We start from the raw sequence: 16,426 nt of genomic DNA on the forward strand, positions 1-16,426 counted from the left end.
TCTACAGTGTTCACTGACACCCTCAACAACTCACTGGAGACACGTCATGAGTCATGGGCCTTAATGTCTGAGAGACGCACGAGCATACCGCAAGCAACTAAAAATCTTCCTATGCAAAGAGAGTCACAGCCTGTGGTCCTCGCACTCTGGAAACACTTGGCTGACCTTGACGTGATTTGAACACGCAACCTTCTGATCTGGAGTCAGACGCTACCATTGCGCCACAAGGTCCCACAAAGCGCTGCCTCTCTCCGAAACATCTGAAAATCTCTGCAAAGCCAGTCCGTCTTCTTTCCACACAAGCAATTTTTCAGCAACTTGTTCAACTTGTGAATGCAAAGAAGTTGTGTCAAAGACGCATGTCATTTCAAACCATGCATGTCAACACGCACACATAGAATCTCCACTTATACTTGAAAGGTTCTCCTCTTTGAGAGAAGAGTACAAATCCAGGTGCGAAGTGCGCTTGCAGTAGTCAATCAAAAGCCGAACAAAGTGTCTGTCATTCAGTGCTCGCGCTCTGATCAGCTTTGCCGGCCAGCTAGACGAATTCTTAACAATGGATATTTGTTACTGATGCTTGTCAGAGAAAGACAAAGTCTTTGGACAGTGTCTAACAACAAAAGACCTTACTCTGACACACACCTGAGAAGTGATTGCTCAGTAGGGAGTGCTTTTGTACGTGATGATCTCCAGTCTCCAACAGAACCTGCTCTGGAGAGGCTCCTTGCGCCGCCTGCACCAAAATGCTATATATGAGGTAGGAGACCAGTTCTGTCAGCCTTGAATGAAATCTTACCTGACTAAAAGACCTTACAGTTCACACACAACACAGTCAATGGTCTCTTCAACGACTGTTAATGGTATTTACCAGAGAAGTGACTTCTGAGTAGGGAGTGGTCTGGTATGTGATGATCTCTAAAAGGACCTGCGCTGTTGGAGCAGGCGTCTCTCACCATGCTCCAAAAGGTGTAGGTGAGCTGAGGGAGCTGTGATGGCCGAGAGGTTAAGGCTGGATTTGAAACCAATGGGGGGTCCCCCAGCAGGTTCAAACCCTGCTCACAGCGAAAGTCCATTTCGCCAGCTGCCTTTTGACAAAGTAAAGGTTGCAATTAGGCGGAGGAGCTCATATTCAAAAGTTGCAACGGTGTCTTGGAGCGCTGAGTGACTGACAGTTTTCCAATCACCAGTTCAAACCACTGTACTTAAATACTAATCAGTCCAGTACAAAATTTACATGTCTCCAAGTAGAGTCCCTCTTCTTCTCTCCAGGCTTTATAAACAATAATGGTCGGAGATGTCGATCAGTGGTATGTGCACAAAGTTTGAATCAGATATTAATACATCAAAATTGTTGCAGGGGGCTACTTGTTATCACTGCTATAGAAAGGCTAAAATGCCAAATCTTTACCTCTTAATCTTTTCCGGCTACGTTTGTTTTTCAGTTAGGCGACAGTACCTGGGTCCCTGGTCTCCCGGCAAACAGAGCTAGCCATTTGGGTACACCCAAAGCAACACCGTGGTCCAACCGTTTACCATCACTTTAGCAGCAGGTACACCATTGCCTCCATTGTTGTGTTTGTATTAGAAACAAGTCATCTCACGCTGTTAAGCTCACAAAGTGAATGGGCTTTGAAGCAGATGTGCGGTACAGGTTAGAGTAACTAGGATTTGGTTCTTAGTCAGGCAACTTCTGGGTTCAGTCTGTTTTGTCCAGTTTTATGAAGGTAAATGGCTCCTTCCTGGTAACCTATCCCAGACTTGTAAGGACGCCTTTCTGAGCACAGTTGTTCAGTACCGTGAAAACAGACGCGCCTAGCAGAGGATGGTTTCGATCCATCGACCTCTGGGTTATGGGCCCAGCACGCTCCGCTGCGCCACTCTGCTCCACACGTGCTGTCAGACTAGCGCTGCTTAAAAGTGGGCCTTGAATAACATCTTGCATGAACAAACAGGGAATTCTGAAAGTGGACAGCACCCGCTTGATTATTGTCTTTTATAAATCTTTGTCACCTCGGCGTTTAATGCTTCAGAGCTTCTTGGACTGCTTGTCAGATCTCGTGTGCGGCCCAACAGATTTTAAGCTAGGGTCACCCAACCATTTCCTCGTTAGCTGCTAACTCTTAAGAATCCCTGAGGTCATTGTGTGAGTCACTGGGTCGCATAGTCACGTATACGCTTAGAAGTGAAAGCACTGACACTTGGGGTTGCATATCTTTACTCGGAAATAAACCCATGAAGTCTCTTCTCTGAACCTTATTTTACCTCATGTTAAGCATAATCGACGTTCTGATTCACAAACACACTCTGCTGATGCACTTCGATGCTCTTAACCCTTCCCGCTGATTGTCAATGGTGGTTCTTATCGGTAGAGATGTAATACCGTTTGTAATCACAAGCACCGCAATTAGACATGAAATCTGAATGTATCCAACACAGCGGACACAGTGACATTGTCCACAGTGAAAAACTATCCTGGATATGATGAGTTTGCTTCAGAGAGCCGAGCCCAGCTCTGAAGCTGCCTTTACATTTCATTATCATTCAAAACTATTTGTTTGCTCAAAATGAAAACTTATACTCGTTATTTGAAGGTTTTTTCGTTAGAAAACTTTTGTGAGTTTCTCTTTGGTGCAGTCTTTACTTCTTTCAACTATGTGTTTACATGTATCTCATGGCATTGTTCTCTGTATACCTGCAGCATGCGGTGTTTTGTTTGCCATTTTGATTCAGTTCCATTTACAGAGGCCCTCTAATTCGCCACGATTCACACCTATCCAATGTATTCACACCTGTTGCTTTCAGAAAACAATGGAACGGTCCAGCTGGCCCGGCCCCCACCCCAGACGGTCAACACTTGCGGCTCCCCATCACCTCTACCACTCAGTAAAGCTCAGCAGTTGACACCCTCTCCATACTTGAAAGGGATGTAAACAGACTCTCTAAGACACAGGACCCACGCAAAGCAGCTGGGCCAAACTGGGTGCCTCCATCCACCCTGAAGCGCTGTGCTGATCAGTTGTCTACAGTGTTCACTGACACCCTCAACAACTCACTGGAGACACGTCATGAGTCATGGGCCTTAATGTCTGGAGACGCACGAGCAGCATACCGCAAGCAACTAAAAATCTTCCTATGCAAAGAGAGTCACAGCCTGTGGTCCTCGCACTCTGGAAACACTTGGCTGACCTTGACGTGATTTGAACACGCAACCTTCTGATCTGGAGTCAGACGCGCTACCATTGCGCCACAAGGTCCCACAAAGCGCTGCCTCTCTCCGAAACATCTGAAAATCTCTGCAAAGCCAGTCCGTCTTCTTTCCACACAAGCAATTTTTCAGCAACTTGTTCAACTTGTGAATGCAAAGAAGTTGTGTCAAAGACGCATGTCATTTCAAACCATGCATGTCAACACGCACACATAGAATCTCCACTTATACTTGAAAGGTTCTCTCTTTGAGAGAAGAGTACAAATCCAGGTGTGCGAAGCGCGCTTGCAGTAGTCAATCAAAAGCCGAACAAAGTGTCTGTCATTCAGTGCTCGCGGCCTGATCAGCTTTGCCGGCCAGCTAGACAATTCTTAACAATGGATATTTGTTACTGATGCTTGTCAGAGAAAGACAAAGTCTTTGGACAGTGTCTAACAACAAAAGACCTTACTCTGACACACACCTGAGAAGTGATTGCTCAGTAGGGAGTGCTTTTGTACGTGATGATCTCCAGTCTCCAACAGAACCTGCTCTGAGAGGCTCCTTGCGCCGTCTGCACCAAAATGCTATATATGAGGTAGGAGACCAGTTCTGTCAGCCTTGAATGAAATCTTACCTGACTAAAAGACCTTACAGTTCACACACAACACAATCAATGGTCTCTTCAACGACTGTTAATGGTATTTACCAGAGAAGTGACTTCTGAGTAGGGAGTGGTCTGGTATGTGATGATCTCTAAAAGGACCTGCGCTGTTGGAGCAGGCGTCTCTCACCATGCTCCAAAAGGTGTAGGTGAGCTGAGGGAGCTGTGATGGCCGAGAGGTTAAGGCGTTGGATTTGAAATCCAATGGGGGGCTCCCGCGCAGGTTCAAACCCTGCTCACAGCGAAAGTCCATTTCGCCAGCGTTCCTTTTGACAAAGTAAAGGTTGCAATTAGGCGGAGGAGCTCATATTCAAAAGTTGCAACGGTGTCTTGGAGCGCTGAGTGACTGACAGTTTTCCAATCACCAGTTCAAACCACTGTACTTAAATACTAATCAGTCCAGTACAAAATTTACATGTCTCCAAGTAGAGTCCCTCTTCTTCTCTCCAGGCTTTATAAACAATAATGGTCGGAGATGTCGATCAGTGGTATGTGCACAAAGTTTGAATCAGATATTAATACATCAAAATTGTTGCAGGGGCTACTTGTTATCACTGCTATAGAAAGGCTAAAATGCCAAATCTTTACCTCTTAATCTTTTCCGCCACGTTTGTTTTTCAGTTAGGCGACAGTACCTGGGTCCCTGGTCTCCGGCAAACAGAGCTAGCCATTTGGGTACACCCAAAGCAACACCGTGGTCCAACCGTGCTTACCATCACTTTAGCAGCAGGTACACCATTGCCTCGATTGTTGTGTTTGTATTAGAAACAAGTCATCTCACGCTGTTAAGCTCACAAAGTGAATGGGCTTTGAAGCAGATGTGCGGTACAGGTTAGAGTAACTAGGATTTGGTTCTTAGTCAGGCAACTTCTGGGTTCAGTCTGTTTTGTCCAGTTTTATGAAGGTAAATGGCTCCTTCCTGGTAACCTATCCCAGACTTGTAAGGACGCCTTTCTGAGCACAGTTGTTCAGTACCTCGTGAAAACAGACGCGCCTAGCAGAGGATGGTTTCGATCCATCGACCTCTGGGTTATGGGCCCAGCACGCTCCGCTGCGCCCACTCTGCTCCACACGTGCTGTCAGACTAGCGCTGCTTAAAAGTGGGCCTTGAATAACATCTTGCATGAACAAACAGGGAATTCTGAAAGTGGACAGCACCCGCTTGATTATTGTCTTTTATAAATCTTTGTCACCTCGGCGTTTAATGCTTCAGAGCTTCTTGGACTGCTTGTCAGATCTCGTGTGCGGCCCAACAGATTTTAAGCTAGGGTCACCCAACCATTTCCTCGTTAGCTGCTAACTCTTAAGAATCCCTGAGGTCATTGTGTGAGTCACTGGGTCGCATAGTCACGTATACGCTTAGAAGTGAAAGCACTGACACTTGGGGTTGCATATCTTTACTTCGGAAATAAACCCATGAAGTCTCTTCTCTGAACCTTATTTTACCTCATGTTAAGCATAATCGGACGTTCTGATTCACAAACACACTCTGCTGATGCACTTCGATGCTCTTAACCCTTCCCGCTGATTGTCAATGGTGGTTCTTATCGGTAGAGATGTAATACCGTTTGTAATCACAAGCACCGCAATTAGACATGAAATCTGAATGTATCCAACACAGCGGACACAGTGACATTGTCCACAGTGAAAAACTATCCTGGATATGATGAGTTTGCTTCAGAGAGCCGAGCCCAGCTCTGAAGCTGCCTTTACATTTCATTATCATTCAAAACTATTTGTTTGCTCAAAATGAAAAACTTATACTCGTTATTTGAAGGTTTTTTCGTTAGAAAACTTTTGTGAGTTTCTCTTTGGTGCAGTCTTTACTTCTTTCAACTATGTGTTTACATGTATCTCATGGCATTGTTCTCTGTATACCTGCAGCATGCGGTGTTTTGTTTGCCATTTTGATTCAGTTCCATTTACAGAGGCCCTCTAATTCCGCTACGATTCACACCTATCCAATGTATTCACACCTGTTGCTTTCAGAAAACAATGGAACGGTCCAGCTGGCCCGGCCCCCACCCCAGACGGTCAACACTTGCGGCTCCCCATCACCTCTACCACTCAGTAAAGCTCAGCAGTTGACACCTCTCTCCATACTTGAAAGGGATGTAAACAGACTCTCTAAGACACAGGACCCACGCAAAGCAGCTGGGCCAAACTGGGTGCCTCCATCCACCCTGAAGCGCTGTGCTGATCAGTTGTCTACAGTGTTCACTGACACCCTCAACAACTCACTGGAGACACGTCATGAGTCATGGGCCTTAATGTCTGGAGAGACGCACGAGCATACCGCAAGCAACTAAAAATCTTCCTATGCAAAGAGAGTCACAGCCTGTGGTCCTCGCACTCTGGAAACACTTGGCTGACCTTGACGTGATTTGAACACGCAACCTTCTGATCTGGAGTCAGGCGCGCTACCATTGCGCCCACAAGGTCCCACAAAGCGCTGCCTCTCTCCGAAACATCTGAAAATCTCTGCAAAGCCAGTCCGTCTTCTTTCCACACAAGCAATTTTTCAGCAACTTGTTCAACTTGTGAATGCAAAGAAGTTGTGTCAAAGACGCATGTCATTTTTTTTTTTTTTTTTTTTTTTTTTTTTTTATTAAACCTGTCCCGTTTGGTTCTTTTGCCATCAGAATTATTGTCTAAAGGCGAAGAAAGATGCCCAACGGATTTATTTTACCAAATGGACCATCCCAGCCTTGCCGTAATGGTCCATTTGATTCACCTTTTATTGTTTATTTTATTTTGACTTGCTGAATACGGGACAGACTTGACTGGTGGAAAGAAAGGGAGAAAGAAAGAGGAAAGAAAACAGCTGAGAAGAGGGACGGGGAGAAGGGCAAAACCAAAACCAACAGAATAAGCAGACAAAAATACATATATCGATCACCTGGATCACCTGTTGAGAAAAAAAAAAGAAAGCAAGCAGAAGAAAACGAGAGTAATAAACAACATCACAATGATATATGGGAATATGACAGTAAATACTAAATATTAAACATTATTGTGCAGCACGTAGGATCGACAGCGCACAGCGTGCTTTTGAGGTAGGAGCCAAAAGGGTGTAGTTGTGTGTGTGATCACCCGTGTGTGCACCTGTGAGCATGAACGCGCTTGTTTTTAAAAGGTTCCTTCATGTAATGATCTGCTAGAGGTGTGGGGGCCACTGCCCGTCCTCCAGGGCATGAAGCAGGTATGGAGGAGATCAAAACTCCAGACATCCAGAGGCCCCCAGAACACAAGAGACCAAGGAAGACCAACAGAGGGCAGCAGCATGCTATCCCAGAAAGAGCTGAGGAGAGTCCCAGATGAGGGGTCACTCAGCAGCCGCGAGCAGAAGCCGGGGTTGCAGTGGCGTGCCCGTGAGCTCCGCCGGCAGCCAGCTGTGCCTGAGTGACCGAGCCCGGGCTGAGAGGCCGAGGCACCCCATCCCAGTGGCCCGAGCGAGCCCCAGGCTCCAGCCCCGATAAGCAGCCGCCAAGGAGTGAGCGGTGGGTACCTGGGCGCCCATCCCGGACACAAAGAACCACCAACGCACCGATGTCTGAGGGCGTCTGCCACCGGCAGGGGAAGTGGTGGGGGAGATGGGCCTCCAAACCTTGGAGGGCCTGAGATGTCCCCAGAGAGGTGGCGTCTGATACCCAACCTGACATAAAGACACAGACAAACAGGCACACACAGATACAAACATCTATTCCCACCCTCATGCTCTCATATACAATTACTCAACACTCACCCAACGTGGAGACGGACATAAAGAGACGCTGTACACACAATCACACTCCCCAAGCGTACTCTAAGCCCCGGGTCTAGGTACCCTTGCCCCTGGAGGGGGAAACTGCGCCCAGACCCAGGTGATGTTACCCTTTTCCCTGCGGTGGGGAGAAGCAGACTGCCCGACTCCGCAGCAGCAGGGAGGCCCCACATTCCAGACCCCAGTCGGACGGCCAACTCCTCCTCCTAGCCCCCCGCTCCAGCAGGCCGCAGAGAAGGCGGGGTGTAGGAAGACTCAAACCTCCCTCCACCCGCTCTTATGTAGTGTTGATGTATGTGTGTTCTAAGGTGCATTTAAAACCCAGGAGGGCATGGAGCTACCTGCCAGAGCAGCAGGTAAGCGTATAGCCCCTCCTGCTAGCCCTCAATGTCTACGTGTATTTAAAATTGAGAGGTGGGCAACGACGCCAGGGGTGAGGTGTACACCCTGATGGTAATTTGGAATCCGTGTAGCGTGCCCACCCCAAGATCCTATATGTATGTGTAACGAGAGTGTGAGTAATGTGAATGTCTAAGTTGTGGGATAAAATTGAGGCAGAGGCAGCCAGAAGGGGACAGAGGGGGATGTCTCCTCTGCACCCTGGTGACACACCCCTACCCCAAGGCCCTGCATGTGTGGGTGATTGTGGTGGAGCGGGAAGAGGAGGCAGCTGGAGATGGGAGGGAAGGAAGGGAGGGCAGTGACCCCTCCTGGGGCCAGCTCCCCGCTGACCCCAGTAGGCACCCCCATACTCTGCAACCCGCCAGGAAAAGGGGCCCAGGCCCATCCGGACCGGGGCCCAGTGCAGCAACGCCGCCCAGCCCCACAGAGCCCGGGACAGTCCACCCGACCCCACCACAGAGAAAACTGCACCCACCCCATCATCCACTCATCTTCCAGACTACACAAGACAATAGACGCCCAGGCTGAGATCTTCCTCCACCTCTCCTGTATCTCCCCTCCTGCAGAGAGAGTTCCTGAAGAGAGGAAATCTCCTGCAGGATTTGACAACCTCCCCACCAGTTGAAGAGCCCCCAGGTGGTTCGATGCACAGGCGGCACCCTGCGCCAGGACTGGGCCCCCATACACCCACCCGCCCACAACCCCGGCAACACACCAACCAGGACCCAAGCCCCTGAGGCTTGGCCAGGGCCCCAGCCCAGAGACGGAGTGCCCCAGAACCTCACGCCCATCCCGGACCCACCCAGGGGCAGCCAGGCTACCAGGTCAGTAACCCACGTCCGTCAGCACAGACCCTCCCTAGCCCTGCTGCACGCAGCCACGAGGAAACCGTCACCTAAGAGCCAACAGAGCCCCTAATTGGCCATGACCGTTATCCCGGGTTGAGCCCCCAAGGAAGATGCTCCCGGGGAACCCCTGATGCCCTAAGCCCGTCCCTACCCCCACACCAATCACAACAGTGAAGGTGGGACCAAACTAAGACCCCCACCCCACTAGGTGATGGAGCTGATCAAAGGAGCCCAGAGCAATTGATCTGATGTGGTGGCAGAGGCTGTATCAAGACTAATGTAATCTAATAGATAATTTCTATATTGGTTAGAATTAAGATTATTTTTATTTTTCCAGTTCATGAGGACTGTTTTCTTGGCTATGCATAGGGCAGTGAAAACCATATGGGCTATATTCTTTTCCGGAGTGACATTATCTAAGCTGCCCAACAAACATACTAAAGGGAAGTTGGAATGTTACATTTCAGACACTTTGATAAGTCTTCACATATCTCACGCCAAAACTTCTGAACTGGTGGACAGAACCAAAGAGCGTGGATATAATTGTCCGGTGAATTGGTTTGGCAGTGTGAGCAGTTGTTGGTAGACGTAAAGCCCATCTTGAACATCCGATGGCCTGTATAGTGCACTCTATGTAGTATTTTGTATTGAATTAATTGAAGACTGGGATTTCTAATTAGATGAAAGGTTTTTAAGCAAATCTGAGACCAGAAGTTTTGGTCAAAGTTAACTGATAAATCCGCTTCCCATTTTGCAATAGGAAGTGATATTGATTCATCTGTTTTAGAAAGCATTCTGTATATTTTGGATAGTAATTTGGGGTTTTAAGAGTAAGAAATTGAACCACACTTGGTGGCGTTTGTAGTTCAACTTGACCCGGTTTAAATCTCTTTTTATTATGGATTTAATTTGTTGATATTCTAAAATCTTTTCTTGTTGATCCCATATTGTGTAACTAGTCTGTCAAATGAAATAAATTCTGTTCCTTCTAGTATATGTTCTAAGTATTTGATTCCTTTACTACTCCAATCTGAAAAGTTTATCATATTATTGTTTTGTAATATGTCAGGGTTGTTCCAGATAGGTGACGCATGTCATTTCAAACCATGCATGTCAACACGCACACATAGAATCTCCACTTATACTTGAAAGGTTCTCCTCTTTGAGAGAAGAGTACAAATCCAGGTGCGAAGTGCGCTTGCAGTAGTCAATCAAAAGCCAAACAAAGTGTCTGTCATTCAGTGCTCAAGCGCTCTGATCAGCTTTGCCGCCAGCTAGACTAATTCTTAACAATGGATATTTGTTACTGATGCTTGTCAGAGAAAGACAAAGTCTTTGGACAGTGTCTAACAACAAAAGACCTTACTCTGACACACACCTGAGAAGTGATTGCTCAGTAGGGAGTGCTTTTGTACGTGATGATCTCCAGTCTCCAACAGAACCTGCTCTGAGAGGCTCCTTGCGCCGTCTGCACCAAAATGCTATATATGAGGTAGGAGACCAGTTCTGTCAGCCTTGAATGAAATCTTACCTGACTAAAAGACCTTACAGTTCACACACAACACAGTCAATGGTCTCTTCAACGACTGTTAATGGTATTTACCAGAGAAGTGACTTCTGAGTAGGGAGTGGTCTGGTATGTGATGATCTCTAAAAGGACCTGCGCTGTTGGAGCAGGCGTCTCTCACCATGCTCCAAAAGGTGTAGGTGAGCTGAGGGAGCTGTGATGGCCGAGAGGTTAAGGCGTTGGATTTGAAATCCAATGGGGGCTCCCAGCGCAGGTTCAAACCCTGCTCACAGCGAAAGTCCATTTCGCCAGCGTTCCTTTGACAAAGTAAAGGTTGCAATTAGGCGGAGGAGCTCATATTCAAAAGTTGCAACGGTGTCTTGGCGCTGAGTGACTGACAGTTTTCCAATCACCAGTTCAAACCACTGTACTTAAATACTAATCAGTCCAGTACAAAATTTACATGTCTCCAAGTAGAGTCCCTCTTCTTCTCTCCAGGCTTTATAAACAATAATGGTCGGAGATGTCGATCAGTGGTATGTGCACAAAGTTTGAATCAGATATTAACCCGTTTGTGCCCAGATTTTTTTCAGAGTTGTAAGGCATATCATTTTATCAGTTGAGTCCCTCTGAATCATGTTATGTATTTATTTTTTCCATTTTGTACTTTTTTTTTGAAGAAAATAGCATTTTTATGACTGCCAACAATTGTTGCCAGTAGTCACACAGCTTGTCACTAGGTCAAATGTCACCTAATAATAATAATAGAGAAGTAATAATAATAATATAATAAGAACAAAATAATAATATAGTCATAATAAATAATAACAAAAGGTGGAGCCTCAGGTTCCCCTGTATAAAATTCAAAACATCAAACAATTTGAACTGATTTCTTTATTCTCAATTTTTTATACTCAAAAACTCAACAAACATTTTTTTCTTAGAACCTCTAAAAACATATATACATATATAACATATTTCTTCCCATACATTCCATCATCTTTCATGCATGTTCTACTCAGTGTGGTACTTCTTGAAGCACTCCACATGTAGTGGCACATCACACTTTCCACACGCAAATGATGTGCGTCCGCCGCAGTTCTTGCATCGCTTGTACCTGCTACCAGTGTTGCAGGGCCAGTGGTTCAAATTATCAAACCTGGTGGCATCAGTTATCGCCACCGCCATTGAAGATCTTCTGCCCTGCCTACTTGGCTTTGTTCCATGGCGCAGGAGGAGGGTCTGGGCTACCAGCCTCTGGAAGGAGAGGAGATCCTTCTCCCCGCTTTTCCAGGACCTAAATGAATGACAAAACAAGCATGATAGATGCATGAATGTGCATCGTTTCATCCTTTCTACAACGTCATGCCCCATATGTAGAATGTTCTGTAAAAGCAATATCACACTTGAGTTTGTGATGTTGGTCTGGATATCATCACTGTTGCTCTTGTCGACCGAAGAGCACTAGCGATGACCTCGAGTCAAACATCACCAACTCGATTGTGATATCACTAAATAACATACAGCCTTGTGTACCTGTAATAGCACCAGCTGTTCACCATGGCACTGTTCAGGGCCCAGCTGAAGCATGGCCACCACCACTTCTTGGACCGGATGTTGACTCTGTAGCGGCTGACAAACTGGTCATGCAGGTCCCTCCTCCCATGTGTGTGTTGTAGTCCTGGATACACTTGGGCTGTCTGACCTTGTCCATAGTCCGCTTCTGTTTATTCCATCTCTTCGCCTCAGTTTGGTGAACTCCTCTCCATGTTCGACACCACGGTGACCACGCTGTTGTCATTCCACCTTACAATCAGCTTCTCTGCCTCAACCAGATACTCAGCATCTCCTCTGGGTGTCTTCTTGAAGGTCTGGGGTGCTGTGAAGGAACGTTATGGAGCTGAGTTTGTCGCATCGTGCCACAGCTGCCATAGCCTCTCAGGGTCATCTCATCCACCAGGGACAGGGTTGTGAAGAGGTTGTCGTGGTAAAACTTGACTCCAGGTGGCACTTCAGCTTTCTCTGCCAGGCCAAGAACCACACTTGGACCCTGACCAAGTCCAGTTTCCACCAGATGTGTGTGGCTTCTACATATGGCTCCATCTGATGGACAAACCCGGAGGAGGATGCTAAGCTCCATATTTTATACCCAAAACGAATAGGCTTCCCTCTAATAAACTGTTTGCACCCATGCCTTCCAAAATACTCAATCATCATCTCATCTACTGCCACATGTTCTGCTATCGGGATTGCGTTGTTGATGTCATTTAGATGCTTAAAAATGTGAATTTATTTAGCTAGGAATTATTCTAAAAGGACTAAAATGAGCCATTGTACATCATTCTACAATTTTAAAATAAGTAAATTAGGAGCAATCCTGCAGACAGTGTTTTCCTTTAGTTAGCGACATGCTATGTGCCCACTGGCAACTTTTGTTGCCACTCACAGAAATAAGCCCATGAACAAAAAAATATTTATCCTAGGTACAATTTTTTTGGGGAGGGTTACTCTAGAGACTTGAATGATTAAATAATTATAAATATGTTTGGGGGGAAAGTCATAAGAAATTTATGAAAATTACCTCTTTCCAGGATGATTTGCATCCGCCATGTCTTCAGCCAGAAAGAGCGGGAAGCAGATGATGTCATGCGATAGGAAGCACTTGGAAACGATTTTTTAAAAATCAAAACCTTTGTCTAAGTTGTCTACTAGCATATAAGTGGAAAAAGTTGCATTAGTACCTTTGAGATTTTTTATTGTGAGTCGAAAATGACAGTGATAAACTTTGGCAACAATTGTTGCCAGTGGGGCAAAACGGGTTAATACATCAAAATTGTTGCAGGGGGCTACTTGTTATCACTGCTATAGAAAGGCTAAAATGCCAAATCTTTACCTCTTAATCTTTTCCGGCTACGTTTGTTTTTCAGTTAGGCGACAGTACCTGGGTCCCTGGTCTCCCGGCAAACAGAGCTAGCCATTTGGGTACACCCAAAGCAACACCGTGGTCCAACCGTTTACCATCACTTTAGCAGCAGGTACACCATTGCCTCCATTGTTGTGTTTGTATTAGAAACAAGTCATCTCACGCTGTTAAGCTCACAAAGTGAATGGGCTTTGAAGCAGATGTGCGGTACAGGTTAGAGTAACTAGGATTTGGTTCTTAGTCAGGCAACTTCTGGGTTCAGTCTGTTTTGTCCAGTTTTATGAAGGTAAATGGCTCCTTCCTGGTAACCTATCCCAGACTTGTAAGGACGCCTTTCTGAGCACAGTTGTTCAGTACCTCGTGAAAACAGACTGTTATGGTTTAATGTTGTCAGTGTTTTGTTTTATGTCATGTTTAAGGATTTTGTTCTCGGTTGTATCTCACGTTTAGTTTAGTTCAGGTTCCATGTGTCATTCTGTCTCTCAGTGTCAGGTCTTCGTCTTGGTGTAGTGTTCTCATTTCCTGTTTTATTGTGAAGGTCTGCGTCTCATGTGAGTGTGTTCAGTTTTACCTCTGTCTCGTCTGGTTGATTATTCCCAGCTGTGTTCCCCACCTGTGTGAATCTCCCTGTGTTTCTGTGTGTATTTAAGTCGCGTCGTCTGTCTTTGTGGGGGCTGGTCTGTCTGTATCCACCATGTTTCTTTCGTGTGTCTGGTGTTAGTGTCTTAGTTTTGTAAATAGTCTTGTCAAGTAGCGATCGTACATTTTGTTCACTTCGTACATATCCTTCACTGCAGCGGTCTAGTAGGCGTGAGAAGCCATTTTTTGTTGATTAAGTTTTCTCCTGTTTTTCATTTAGAAAGTTAGGTAAGTGGATTTTCTTTTGGTTGGTGTTTATTTTGTGTAGGAAAGCACAGGGACCAGTAGGGAGTTTTGTTTGTTATTTTTGGCACTGCTCACTGCTGAAGAAAATAAATGGCTGCTTAGCGCTTTTAGAAGATATTGTGGTTTGTGTACTTAGTTGGGTGGTGTGTGAGTGGGCCAACTTCTTGTTGCGTTCATACACGCCTAGACAAAGAACGTAACAAGACGCGTCTAGCAGAGGATGGTTTCGATCCATCGACCTCTGGGTTATGGGCCCAGCACGCTTCCGCTGCGCCACTCTGCTCCACACGTGCTGTCAGACTACCGCTGCTTAAAAGTGGGCCTTGAATAACATCTTGCATGAACAAACAGGGAATTCTGAAAGTGGAGATTATCAAGCACGGTAGATAACTGTGCACTTATCACTTCCGAATATGGGCAGATGTGATTACCAATCGAGCGACACTTTAATTTCATAGGCAGTAGTTCTTTATATAATTGAAGCTGGGAAAACGTCAGTTTAACTTTTAAGGTCAAAGTGAGATTCCTATTATGCGATTGCAAGAAATTGGTATTCAGAAAAACCTCAAATGACTCTAACATTGCCACTTACTTCACATAATGTCCCCCATCTATATATTCACTTAATGTATATAAAGTTCCTCTCACCCGTTTTGCACATTCGAAGAGCGTGACAGGATACATTTCGCTGCTTGTTGTACATGTATAACTATGCACGTGACAAATAAAGAATCTTGAATGTATTAAAGAGCCCACACTCTCCTGCTGGTGTTAACGGTAATTCATTAGGATTGCCAATGTGTGTCACATGTTTTCACCAACGAGAGTAAACCTTTCTACACCATCACTGGTCAACAATGTTTCCGCTCTGTGTCCATAGAACTGAGGACACGGCGGATTAATTTACAAGACTAACAGGGATGAAAGGAGGATCTTTATTATTGTACAGTATAAAAACTGTGTGTGTGTGTTTATATTACTACAGAGTCTCCAGTTGGTTACCAAGAAAATCTTGTACATATGAAAAGAGTAAAGAAACATATACGTCTATATATCTTTTAATTTGCCACTTTATTACAATCACATGGCAGCAATTCAGTGTTTCACCACAGATAAAGGGGTGGTGAGCAGAAGACTACACTCAGTCATTCCTGTTAATGAGAACAGGAAACCGAGGGTAGAATATACACAGGGTCACCAAAACTGTACGACAGAGACAGAAAAACGTTTTTGCCTGTATCAGTGGTTCAGGCTGCTGCTGGCGTGATGGTGTGGGGTCATCGATTAAACTCCACAGCCTGCCCGAGTGTTGACCAAGTCCCTCTCTTTGTGACCTCAGTGCACTGTGTTCATCAGGATAGCAAAGCTCAGACTAGTCTGAGTTCTTTTATTGAAACACTCATCGTGGATGCAGCCGACACATCTAATGATGTCCACATCAACATGGAGCCAAACTTCAGAGGAATGTTTCCAGCAACTCGCTGAATCTAAGCAATGAAGACTTCAGGAAGCTTTCTGGCAAAAAGTGGGTCCAACCCAGAACCAGCAGTCTACCTAACGAATTGTGTGTATTTGGTAATTGTCCGAGGTTGCTGTCAAATAAGACAACACAGTAGTAACACAAGTACTGGCTGTGTTCACTCCAGCTCACAAATCTCACAAGTGTCAGCTTTGTTTTTGTACATGGATATAAAAATATAGATATGCACTGACCTGAGTCTGAATCGAGTCAGTTATAGAAATTAGTGATGATACCCATCCCTGCTGACCTGTCCAGGTGTACCCTCCCTCCTGTGACCGCTGGGATATGGGCCTGGGCTTGGATATGCAGTTAAAAGTGACGGATTCTTTTTATTTTCCAGTCTGTGTGGAGGAGACAGGTTTGGGTCCCATGCCCTGTTTATATGTTACTGCTGTACAGTCTTTAAAACGAGTGAGAGACACTTCAGAATAAAGCTCTGTTTAATGATCTGGTCTGAAAACCAAACATATTTCAAATAAATGATCAGATTCAAACTTGCACCGTAGCTGTGCTCTCCTGCAAAGCTCCACATGTGATGTGGTTTAGCAGAGCTGAGCTGTTACTTTTTCTGCAGCCAAGCTTAGAGCTAAACGCTCTGGACCTGAGTGAAGTTGCCCCCCCACCTTCTTCAGATCAAATAAAACTGATGGTGAACGTTTCAGCTGCTATCATTTTAAAAATATTAATAAAAGTTTATAGAGGTCATTCGAGGTCAAACAGCTCCT

At 45.6% G+C, this 16,426-nt stretch overlaps 1 protein-coding gene and 5 non-coding genes across 6 annotated transcripts; 2 read left to right on the forward strand and 4 right to left on the reverse strand.

Moving 5' to 3' along the window:
- Positions 1 to 3,185: 3,185 nt before the first annotated feature.
- Positions 3,186 to 3,257, reverse strand: trnaw-cca. Its single transcript has one exon. It is a non-coding gene; the product is annotated as a tRNA-Trp (tRNA).
- Positions 3,258 to 4,013: 756 nt separating this feature from the next.
- On the forward strand, positions 4,014 to 4,095 carry trnas-uga. The gene has a single exon. It is a non-coding gene; the product is annotated as a tRNA-Ser (tRNA).
- A 2,125-nt stretch (positions 4,096 to 6,220) lies between these two features.
- Positions 6,221 to 6,293, reverse strand: trnaw-cca. Its single transcript has one exon. It is a non-coding gene; the product is annotated as a tRNA-Trp (tRNA).
- A 4,291-nt stretch (positions 6,294 to 10,584) lies between these two features.
- On the forward strand, positions 10,585 to 10,666 carry trnas-uga. The gene has a single exon. It is a non-coding gene; the product is annotated as a tRNA-Ser (tRNA).
- A 632-nt stretch (positions 10,667 to 11,298) lies between these two features.
- LOC120442318 (piggyBac transposable element-derived protein 3-like) lies at positions 11,299 to 12,021 on the reverse strand. Its single transcript, XM_039618687.1, has 2 exons — positions 11,908 to 12,021; positions 11,299 to 11,668 (listed from the first exon to the last, which is right to left on the reverse strand). The coding sequence occupies exons 1-2, from the start codon at positions 11,931 to 11,933 to the stop codon at positions 11,386 to 11,388; spliced, it is 309 nt and encodes a 102-aa protein (XP_039474621.1). The 5' UTR covers positions 11,934 to 12,021; the 3' UTR covers positions 11,299 to 11,385.
- Positions 12,022 to 14,390: 2,369 nt separating this feature from the next.
- On the reverse strand, positions 14,391 to 14,462 carry trnam-cau. The gene has a single exon. It is a non-coding gene; the product is annotated as a tRNA-Met (tRNA).
- Positions 14,463 to 16,426: the final 1,964 nt, after the last annotated feature.

Source organism: Oreochromis aureus, linkage group 10 (assembly GCF_013358895.1).
Source record: "Oreochromis aureus strain Israel breed Guangdong linkage group 10, ZZ_aureus, whole genome shotgun sequence".
Lineage (NCBI taxonomy): Eukaryota > Metazoa > Chordata > Actinopteri > Cichliformes > Cichlidae > Oreochromis > Oreochromis aureus.